Raw genomic sequence first — 12,202 nt, forward strand, 5'->3', positions numbered from 1 at the left:
AAAGCACCTTATTTATATTCATTATATACCCCATTTGAGCTTCACAAGAATGCTGAATGGGTACTACAGGCATTATCACCCTCATTTTACAGATAATGAATCTGAGGCTCAGAGGTTATATAATGTGCCCATGGCCAGGCAGGTAGTAAGTGTCAGAGGCTAGATTTTAGCCCTTTTCTCTTTTTAAGTCCAACACTCCCTTTTCTACGCCAAACTACCTCTATGCTGCCTAGGTGGCACAGAGGATAGCATGCTTAACCTGGAATCTGGAAGACCTAAGTTCAAATTTAGCCTGACACTTATTAGCTGTGAGATCCTGGGTAAATCACTTATCTCCTGCCTACCTCAGTTTCTTCATCTATAAAATGGGGATAATAATTGTACCTACCTCCTAAGCGTTGTTGTGAGGATCAAACAGGATACTATTTGTATTTTTGAATCCTTAAAGTATTATATAAATGTTAGCTATTAGTTATTTTATTATTATTATTAGCTCTTTGTATGAACTAAAAATTAACAAGGACTGAGAAGAAATTGTTCATCTAACCCAGAAGGACAAACAGAACATGGTGATGAAAGGAGGAACATTCCCAGTCAAATGAGCTCCTGAAAAAGGCATTCCAAAGAGTTATAGGGATGGGACCCAGAAAGAAGAATAGCCATGGGGGAAGCAGATGGTAATTCACAGGAAAAACTAACAGGAAAGAGAGGATCACAGACCTACAGCCTCAGAGTGTAAGATTTTAATACAGAGGCTGGCAAATATCATTGCACAGTGAATGGGAAGGATAATTTGTGAAGACTTCACAGGGTGGGAATACAGGGCCTACTCTCTTCTCATATTTCTGAAATAGGGAATGTCTGAGGGAGTAGGAGAGGCTTGGAATTTAACCTTGTAGTGACTCAGCTAAATTCTGGAAAGTCTGGGCCTGAAGTTGTAGGTGTGCCCTTCCCCCTCTCTCAGGTGCTAGCACCAAATAGGGAGATAATGGACTACCTGTGAGCTGTTTGTTCTCTGCTCCAGGAAGGTCTCCCCTCCCCTCTCCTCATTTCTTGTCCTATAATTAGGGCAGCACTTCCTTTTTACTTTGCCTCCCCCGCTAGATTTCCCTAGTGGAGGCGATGCCCAAATCTTGCAAGGGGTAAAATAAATTCGCTTTGCTTCTCCTAAAGATGTCTCTCCTATTATTTGAATTTTCCATCCCATACAACAGGGAGCACAGATTTGGTAGGATGGTGTTTATTAAAGAACATAGAAATGAGAATGTATTCGTTATTCAAAAGAAGCAATGGGAGTTTGGGTGGGGAAGGGATGGCAAGTTAACTCTGAGAGTTACTCTCTGCTGAGAACATATTAGCCTATATAGAAACCCACAGACATAAGAAAGGAAACACAGTGAAGAGCATCTGAATGAGGTAGAAGGTAGAAGAAATTGAAGTGATCTTGTCAGCTGAATATACAACTGGGCCTGGTGCAGAAAGTGGAGGAATTCCTGATTCAGATCATTAAACTGTACCCCCAAAAAAGAATCTCAACTACTGTGACATCTACTGGATATAGCTTTCCTTTAAAAGAAGAACATGTGAAAAAAAAATTCTGACTTGATGCCAATTTCATCTTCCAGAATGCAGATAGGATAAGTAGGACCATCGACTGATGAGAATTATTCAGTAGAAATAAAAAGAGCTAGAAACCTGGCTATCAGAATCCATTGTGACCAAAGAGACTTGATGAATATAGTTTAGATTTTAGTAAAGGGAGCTTCAAGAGAATCCAGAAATGACAGGAATGAGATTGTAAGGGGATGAGGAGAGGATCTCAAGAATTAAATTATCAAAAAAAAAAAAAAAAAGAAAGAAATTATCAGCACAGAGTTGAGAATTTATCTAATGAAGACGAAAAGGTAAAGTTTTAAAAGAGTCCAATGTGCCTACGTAAGAAGTTCCCTGAATTGAAGAGAACAGGAAACCAAGATGGAAGCAGGGACAAGTTAAAATGAACCATAAAGGTTCCAAAAAAGCTAACCATACAGACGATTTAAAGCTTATGAAAAACTCTTAAGGACAAAGTGTTGGGATTAGAAAGAAGACCTCTGGGCACACTAGTAGCGAAGGATTAATGATTCAATCCTCAATTGGTAAAAGTGTAGGTGGGATGGGGCAGGGTCTTCAAAGGGAAGCATGAAAACAAAGAATTGATAAGCAGGAACTATTTCCTGAGTGTCTCTTCCAGCCGGGGAGGAGAAAAGCTTACTCTTAAGGCTCAAATAGATAAACAGTATGGGTTAATTAGTTGGAAATGACATCAATTAGAAAGGAATTTGACCCTCTGAGAAAATCAAATCAAAATGGAGTTAACCAAAAGAAAGGGGACAAGGAAGGGAAGGATGAGAGGTCACCAGTGGGAGCTTGGAGCACACACTCACCCTCTCCCTGGTTGGGCTACACATATTACAGAAAATGCTTGCATGATTAATTGTTCATTTAGTTATCAAGGTCCTCAAGGAAAACCATGGCAATGGGAGAGTACAGAGGAAAGGTGCCAACAACAAAATAAAATAAACAAATAAAAAATAAAAACTTGACCAGGGGAAGGACAGACCTGTGTGAAGGCCTTTGATAATGGGTATCCAAGAGAAGAGGAAACAATCAGCTCCTAATGTTACGTCCAGCCTGTGCTAGGTTGTTGAAAAGGCCTGACTTCATTAGTTTAGGAAATGCCTTCTATCAAATAGGTCAAAACTTATTCTGTAATTTAGTCTTATGAAAAAGGTGAAAACTCTCAGATGTTAAGCGATTTGCCCAGTCACACAACCCGGATGTGTCAAATGCAAGGTCTGATGCTGAGTCTATCTGACTCAGGAGCAAGCTCCCTCGCCATGACGGCCCACTGCTCATGGCATTGTCCAGAGTAGTTACTGAATTTTGCTGAATTGAACCTTTTTGCTCCACAGGCTTGGGGTGAGGCCTACTCATCAACGTAATGAGGGGGTTGGACTAGATCGACTCCAAGGTCTCTTTCACCTCTAACAAGCTGTGCTAAGGAAATGATCTCCAAACTGAAAATGGAATATATAATGACATTGGTAGAAAGAGAACATCAAAGGAGCCAGGAAAAAATTCCCATTCTCTAATTCTTATTATTGATATCCCAGGGCACTTCACGGACTTTCTGCTGTGAAAGCTAACCTTCTTTTCATGATCACTGAGGAATCTTGGAGAACAGGATTTGCTCTTAAGATCTGAGACAGACGAATGGCCTAATTTTTGAAAAGAGAAAGAAGGTAGATTTGTCTGAGAACATCCCATCCCCTTCCTTTCAAATTCTAGAATGAATTACCAAATAGTAATGGTTTGTAAGTTGTTCAAAAGTGGTCAGCATAGGACCTAGAGTTGTAAAGGGCTTTGGATATTAACAAAATATAACTCACTCATTATACAGGTGAGGAAACTGAGGTTATAAAGAGGTTAAATGACCCACCCAAGGCCATGCAAATAATGAAGAGAAGAGTTGGATTTAAGCCCAGATGCTCCAAATCACTTCACTGATGTAATCCTTTCACATTACACTACCTCTTCCTCATTTGAAGCCAGTGTGAGATCATTATGAGTAAACTGTGATAGACAAACTACATTTCCTCTTTTGGCGAAGTTCATAGACTAACAGATCTGAGAAATGCTGTTGAGGTAAATTTGGATTCAAGAAAGATATCTGACGAAGCCACAGTATTTTTGTCAACAAAATGAAATGGTGTGGGCTGGACAACAGTGCACTCAAGTGGATTTGCATCTGGTTGAATGCCAAAGTACAATGAATTTTGCTAATGGATCATAGGATTTCAGATCTGGTCCTTAGGGGTCAGTTAGTCCAACCTGTGTCTAAATAAGACTCCTTTCTCTACAATATCCCAAACAAGTGACCACCTGCCTTGAGAAGGGGAATTTGTCATCTTTGATAGAGGTACCTAGTGTACAGTGGTATGACCTTGTCATAAGCCACCTCCATTTCACACTTTTATCAATGACTTAGACGGAATCATAAAAAGCATACTTGATAACTTTGCAGATTACATAAAACTGAGAGGGTCAAACAGCTGACACAGTGGATGATGGAATCAGATGTCCAAAGATCACACTAGGAAGATTAAATGACAGGAATAATTGTGCAAGTGGGCTAGAAAAAAATCAACTGTACAAGCACAAAAGGAAAGATATAGTTTGATTAGTCATATGTAAAAGAGTTGGGATATTTAGTACAGTACACAACTTATATAACTGTGTTTTGGCCAAAATAACCAAGTCATATCTTTAGTTGCATCAACAGAAGCATGATACCTACAACAAAGGGGCTGCTAAGCCCACTGTGTTCTGTCACAGCCACAGTTTTGCGTTAGGTTCTGAACACCATATTTTATGGGAGGAAGCTGGAACAGGTCTACAGGAAGGGTGACCAAGATGGTGGGGAAGGCATTTAGTACACTGGGAGCAAGGGGTGGGAGGCCAGGGGAGGAAAATCTGTAAAGAGGATTTATGGGACAACATGAACGAACATGCATAGTTGTGTCCACATGCATTAATGGAAGGATTACCCATAATGAGTTCATGAGCTCATAAGACTACTGATATATCATAGTATGTGCCAGGTATAAGAGAGATTGGATCTATTTTTAACAGCTATAAAGGGGAGACTTAGGACCAATGTATCAAATTTGCAGGAAGGCTGATTTTGGTTCAATATGAGGAAGAATTTTCTAACATTATGGCGCCTCATAAGGTAATGAATTGCCCATAAGAAAGGAACTTCAGGAGCAGGGCCTGATTAACCATTTGTCAGGGTTGCTGTACAGAGTGTTCCTAAAGTCTGGACACATAGGCAAAAATGCGTATTTTCAAGAACTGAATGAAATTTTCAACAACATTTTATTTAATTGGAATATAAACAAATAACATCTTCAATATGATTTCCATCATTTGTGATGCAAAGGTTGAAGTGCTTTGCAAGATCCACGTGAACTCAATGCAATAACTCCACATTGCCACCAATTTTAGCACATTCACTCTTTATGTGTTCAATCAAGGGTGTTGCATCTGTGATTTTCATTAAGAACACCTTCTCCTTTAGCATACCCCAGAAAATGAAGTCAAGGGGGCTAAGGTCTGTTAGTATTCCAAATATTTCAAAATATGCATTTTTGCCTATGTGTCCAGACTTTATGCACACCTCTAGAAAGGGCTCATATGCCCACCCGGGGAATTAGACTGAATGTCCCTTCCAATTCTAAACCTTACTCCTTTTTTTTTTAATAACTGACCCTCATACCTATGAATATAAATTATACAGTTTCCTGACCATCTTTTTTTGGGTTCAGATGCTAATTCATAATGTAAATGGGCTAAATGTACTACAAGAAGTGCTGGTCCTAAGAGATTACCTTGTGGTTATAGAAATGCCCATTGATTGAGAATCTATGCCGCTTTATCTTCTGAGCTTCTCCCAGTGTGCGGCATTTTGATCTTCGTTGAATCATGCAACTTGCATCACTTTTTGTCCTCATGAGCTGTGGGGTCTCCTCCTCACCATTTATAGGATCTGCTGGTAGTGGAGGTGAACGAAAACATGAAGGTATTGGTGGAACACTGGATGACAATGCAATTAATAGAATGATAATCTAATTGTCCTAATGAACAGAACAGCATTAAGAACTTGTGTGTATGGAACCGTTGAATACTTTCCTGGTTTTTATTAATGAATATTTAATGTAAATATTATTTGATATTACATATGAATTTAATTAAAATCAACTCAGATTAAATATTCAATATTAAGAAATATTTAATAAAATAATTAATAAAATTAAATTTAATAAAATTTTTGTGCAAGACACTAGGGCACTAGTTCAGTTACTATTATGTTCAATTAGGTAGATCAAGATATAGAGGTTAAGAGAAGTAATTTATACAATATGGTAGTGATCAGTTTCAGAAACCCCTATCCACTGGAGATCACCAGATTTCTGCTTAGCTAGAAAATTACAAGTATTTAATGAGAGACCTTTAGTGGGTGCTGGGCAAGGCAATACAAATAGAATAGAAAACAGTGTTTGAGGAGATCATGCAGTTCAAAGAAGAGAAAATGAGACACCAAGTGCCTTGATTAAGACAAGCATCATCTAGCCTGGTGACTTAGTTCAGCCTTAGAAATTCTTCTGTTTGGCATTTAAAGCCCTTCATAATTTGGCTCCAACCTCCCTTTCCAGGCTTATTACACATTATCTTCCAGCTACTCTGTATGTATCTTGAATGAACCTATTTATATACATGTTGTTTCCCATTAGGATGTAAAGCTACTTGAGGGCAGGGACTGTTTTGTTTTCATTTTGTTATCACAGTGCCTCCCATTGTGCCCATGAAGTACTTAAAAAATACTTACTGATTGATTGGAGTGAAATAACACTTCTCTCTGTAATCTACAGGGCAATTCTACACGATATTTTCATCTCTATATCCTTTCCTGGATTAGACTGTACACCTAGGAGGAGCCCCACTTACCTGAGTCAGTGCCAGAGCTTTCTGGGTTCACCACAGCATGAGGGCTTGGCTCTTCAATGGTGTCTCTGGCACCCTGGTGAAGTCCCTTTCTGAAAAGACAGTCATCCTGTTGATGCTTTTGGTTGTTAGAAATGGGTCTTTCTTGTTATCCCCAGCTTCTTCTACAATACCTAGCATATGGTATGTGCTTAAGTAATGCTAGTTGTTACTGCTATCCTGTGAGGCAGGTGGCATATTATAATTCTTATTTTATAGATGGAAAACTGAAGCTTAAAGGAAGAGACTTTTGGCTCAAGAAGAGGCTGAATGGGAGAGCAGAACTGCACCACTGGATTTGGGGTTGAGGACCTGGATTTGAGTCCTGTCCGTCCTCTGGTCCACGCAGCCTTTGGACCATATTAAGCACCAATACCTCCAGTGCCTAGCACAGTGAATTGAATTGAAATGAATATGGGTCTTTCTGGGACCTCAGCCAAACCATGCTTTTTTTGAGTGATCCCAACATACTCTCTCTGTTGATCTCCTTTGGCCTCTCTGAGATCTTTCCCCATAACTACTCTGGCTTCCATAAAGGAGGCTGGATTAATGTCTAGGTTAGCAAGGGGATGTCATGTGGAGCATTTGGGGGCCTCAGGGGTGTTCCCTCTCCCTTAGACCACTCACTGGCTTATACTAGGCGGGTCTTTTTTCCACGGGGCTGTAGAGAGGTGAATTCTCTCATTATCGTCCTGCATCTGGAGTCGGATGGGTCGCCTCAGTCCCCAGGATATATTGAGTAGCCCTTCTATGATGAGCTCGCCTTCTTCCTGAAGTGGGAGGTAGGGGAACAAAACATGGAGACATTCAAGACCAGCCTTACCCAGTTTAAAGATTGGTCTCAGGGCCTACCCATCTCCACGTGTTGTATGACATTTGGTACGTGAGAGGACCTACCAAAAGGAAACGTGAGCCGTGCACTTTCACATCTCATCCCACCCAGACTTGGCCAGAAAAAAGCAGTACTAGGGAATGAATTCGATGAGTCAGAATTGATTCAGGAACACAGCCGAGGCATAGCCAGTCACGTACAACCCAGGCCCTGAGGAAGTAGAAGTCTCAAGGTAGACGTGTTCCTACACACATGCCCAGAAACTTCCCCTTCCGACCTTATGAGTTCTCTAATGAGTTACTATTAATGGATTTTAAGCTCAATTCTATTTCCTATGCATGGCCAACTCAGTTATCTGCAAGTGAATTACCCTTTCCTTCATCAGTTAGTCTAAGAGCAAGGCCAAACATGAAAAGGTGTCAGGATGAGACCCTAGAGCATGGGTGTAACCATTAGTACGTGTGCCTGAATGAATCTCTAACCTACAATCCAAAGGCAAGTTACCCAAAGCATTCCTGGATTACCTAATGTTTTCAAATATCCATGCCTCTGCTCGTATGGATCGGGGCGAATGATTCAATTTCAACATTTACTAAGTTTTATGTATGAGGCCTAAGTATCATTTTAAAAAATAGATCACTAAAGCAATGGGATGAGAACTAATGAATCAACCAACAGGATCCCAAATCTACCTTACTGTCAGATTTTATAATGAGATTTTCTTTTTCTTATGAAGATTTGCTTTTTAATTCCCCCCCCCAAAAGTCCATTCGCCATTTTCCTCTCCCCACTCCCATTTTGAGAAAGCAAAAAAAACAAAAGCCCTGTTATAAATAGGTATAGTCAAGCAAATCAAATTCTCTCCTTAGCCATGTCACACACTCACACACACACACACATCTCATTCTGCACTTTTGAGTCTATCACCTCTCTGTCAGGAGGTAGGTAGAATATTTCATATGACAAAATTTCCAAAGGCACACTATTTTCGTTTTAAAGGCAGAGCAGATTTTTAAAAATGATTTTGTTCCTTTCACTCAGCCATCCCTCACCTTCCTCGCCTCCCTGGACACACACCACCCCCCAAATGGGAAAAAATGTTTCCTAACTATGAGTCTTTTTTTTTGAGCTGGATTTTTCTTCATTGACTAACTAGGTCTCTTAGAGATCTCCCTTATTAGGGAAACTGACTTTTCTTATCATTTGGTGTGAGTCAGACTGGCTGGCCCTGGGCTGACTTTATTTCATCTTACCAAAGAAGACCAAATTTAGGAAATTTGGGGGCCATTTCATGGACGGACAATTACCTTCTAAAGTTCCCAGAACATTAGTTATTCTGTTCAGTCCATTTCTCCCCTCCTCCATACACAGTCTGTCCTATTTGCTAGTTTCACTTTCTGGGAATTTTCTCAATATAGGAAATGATCAAATATCAATTAAGAAACTACTGAACAGTGATATTGTACTATTGTTCGGTGGAAGGGAGGTGTGGTAGAAAGAACACTAGATTTGGAAGCAGAAGACTAGGGGTAGAAACTCATACTGCTTACTAGCTCTGGACTAATCAGCCAAGTATTTTATATCATTTTTAGGGCTTCAGTTTCCTCAATCGTAAACAAGTGGGGATTGAATTAAATCAAGGGTTATTTAACCTTTTTTGTGTCCAGGACCCTTTTGGCAGTCTGGTAAAGGCTATCTTCTCAGAGTCATGTTTGGTACCTACATTCATAATTGAAGGAAATACTAAATTTCAGTTAAAGATTAGTGAAAACAAATATGTAATTTTTTCCCCCTCCAAGTTCTATCCAAGAGTAGGAGGTATCACTTGAGTAGAGTTGTAGGAAAAAAAGGATTCTTAGAGGTAGACATGAGAAATGGGGAATGCATTACAAAAATGGAGGACAATTGGCGCAAAGCATTTTAGGTCCTTCAGGTGTGATGCTGAGCCATTGTCAGTGATATTCAAAAGATTTAGAATGGAATTGGTTCCACAGGACAGGAGATGGACAAATGTTATCCCCATTTCCAAAAATATGGAAGAGTCAGCAAACTTAATGAAGAAATTTGACATTTATTCTTGGCAAAATTCTAGAACATATTAATGCTAATGAATATCTTAGGAAAATAAGCAGTGATGAATCAATCCCAGAATAGCTTCATCAAGAACAGGTTGCATCAGTCCTGAGAGAGCTTTTAACCCAGTAGATTAAAGAAATACTGTAAATGTAGTTTACCTAGATTTCAGAAAAGCATTTGACAAAAGTCTCTCATGTTATTGCTGTAGAGTGATATGGTCTGCACACAAGAATAACAATTAGAAGGATTCTGAAATGGTTGAATGGCCAGATCCAAGGGGTTATCATTAATGGTTCCATGTCAACTTAGAAGGTTTCCAACTGAGTTCTTCTCTGTTTGGCCCCGTGCTATTTAACATTTTTATCTATGACCTGGATACAGGTATAGATGGTATGTCTGACAAATTTGCAGATGACAAGGAGCTAGGAACAAGAGTGTACTGGAAGCCCAAGCAATGAGTCAACCATGCAATAAGGCAACCACAAAACCTAATGTAATCTTAGGCTAGGTTAAAAGAAGCACAACATGGGCTAGGGAAATGATAGCACAAGTGTATTTTGTTTTCATTGACCATACGTGAAATATTTTGTCATATTTTCAGAAAGACATTGATGACCTAGAAAGGTATACCAAATAGTGGAGAATATCATTCTGTATAGGAAGCGGTTGATAACCCTAGGAATGTTTTGCCTGGAGAAGAGAAGATTTTAGTGCGGGAGAAAAAAGGAAAATCAGTTTCAAATATCTGAAAGGCTGTCACATGGGAGATGGATTAAACTTCTACTTTGTTTCAGAGGGAATGGAGCAATGGGTAGTAGCCGCCAAAAAAAAAAAACTTTACTTAATATGAGATCTTTCCTTAATACTAACAATTAGAGCTATCTAGCCTCTTCCCTCTAGGCCAATAGATGTTTCTGCTGTTGGGGCTTCTCCACTGATTGGTGAACTCCTACAGAGTTCACTATTTCATGAAGAGCCAAGGTCATCCATGTGCATTTCTCTCCCTGCTTTTCTCCTGACTTTTCCAGCTCCCTTTTATATGTTCTCTTCCCCCACTAGAATCTAAACCCATTGAGGGTGGGGACTATGTCCTTTTCTCCCCCTGCATTTGTATTCCCATCGCTTAGCACAATGCTTGGCACAAAGTAAGCTTTAAACAATGTGCACTACTCTATGTAGCTATGTAGCTATCCACCCACCCATCTATCCATTCACCCACCCATCTATCCATCCATCCATCCTTCCATCCATCCATCCATCCTTCCATCCATCCATCCAACCAACCATCCATCCATGGACGCATTCATGCAATGGGCTGTCTTAGGAATAAATTAATTCCTTTCCTTCTTACTAGAGATTTTCAAGCAAAAAGCTGAATAGCCATTTGTTGGTGATGGTGTAAAGGAGTGTTGTTTTAAGTTATTGTTTGGAATAAACTACTTGAAGCCCCTTCATTAAATAACTGTCAGAGTCCCAACCATCACAAGCAGTGGCCTCAATACCTTCTTTGACCTGGTAGAATGTAAGGTTAATAAGAGGAAGGGACCCTCTCAGTTTGAGATGTATAATCCTAGAGCCTAGCTCATAACAGATGCTTAATAAATGATTAATGATTGATTTTATTTTTCCACATAGCTAGAAACAAACAAGCATGTAAAACCTTGATTGAGTCAATTGGGAAATACAGTACATTTTTTTTGGACAACTTGACATTTGGCCTAATTAACAAGTTTTCATATTGTGATCCATCCAATTCTCTAGTCCGCGAATCAGAGAGATGAGGCTAGCATAAACTTGTAGAAAGATGCCCTACGTGAATTGATAGATGAGACAAAACATGAACTTTTCATATGCTCACTTCCACAAGTTGCTGATGGGACCATGCTCACTCCTGGATCTTGCTCTGGGTTAAGCAAAAGTACTTACTATTTTTGATACCCTTCTCCTCTTAAGGAGGCTTCTTAGAAAGTGACTAGGCAGGACCCACATGAAACCTGTCAGCTGACGTCTAGCTATTCTCTATCTGAAATATGGCATTTCTGACAATAGTCAGTTTTCATCCTTGAAAACCTCTAGTGACAGAAAACTTACTACCTTATGAGGCAGAAAACTCCATTTAAAAAAATAGCTTCAATTACTGGAAACATATCCTTATATTATGCCCAGATCTGCCTCACTGCTATTTCTAGCTATTGATCTTAGTTCCATCCTCTAGGATGTGGGTGGGGAACCTGTCACATATGGCCTTCTATGTCCTTGGGTGCAGCCTTGTGACTGAGTCCAAATTTTACAGGACAAATCTTTTTATTAAGGGGATTTGTTTTGTGAAGTCTGGATTCAGTCAAAGGACTACACTTGAGGACCTAGAGGGCCACATGTGGCCTTGAGGCCACAGGTTCCCCACCCCTGCTCTGGGATAAGAGGAACAGCCCTTCAAAATCTATAAGACTGCTATCATATGTCTCTTTACCCATCTTCCCCTCCCCACCCCCACCCCCACTAAGCTTGTTCTTCAGGCTAAGACAACTCTACTTTCAACCAGACCTCATATGCCATGATCCCCCACTGTCCCATCCTCATTATCTCAGTCACCTTCCTCTGGACTACAGCATCATTCACTTTAGAAAGACACTGTGAAGAGAAACAGTGTATAAAACAGTATGGTGACTGTATGAAAGACTTGGAGATAATTCAGAATTTCTGATTCTT

At 39.8% G+C, this 12,202-nt stretch overlaps 1 protein-coding gene across 1 annotated transcript in view; it reads right to left on the minus strand.

The window, feature by feature from the left end:
• The window catches only part of RASSF4 (Ras association domain family member 4), an 81,889-nt gene that overhangs the window by 21,680 nt on the left and 48,007 nt on the right, over positions 1-12,202 (minus strand). Inside the window, exons 6-8 of the mRNA XM_036734724.1 lie at positions 7,213-7,355; positions 6,550-6,638; positions 5,433-5,593 (exon numbers count right to left, since the gene is read on the minus strand). Coding sequence (XP_036590619.1) covers positions 5,433-5,593; positions 6,550-6,638; positions 7,213-7,355 — 393 coding nt within the window. The remainder of the gene's footprint in view (positions 1-5,432; positions 5,594-6,549; positions 6,639-7,212; positions 7,356-12,202) is intronic.

Source organism: Trichosurus vulpecula, chromosome 8, assembly GCF_011100635.1.
Source record: "Trichosurus vulpecula isolate mTriVul1 chromosome 8, mTriVul1.pri, whole genome shotgun sequence".
Lineage (NCBI taxonomy): Eukaryota > Metazoa > Chordata > Mammalia > Diprotodontia > Phalangeridae > Trichosurus > Trichosurus vulpecula.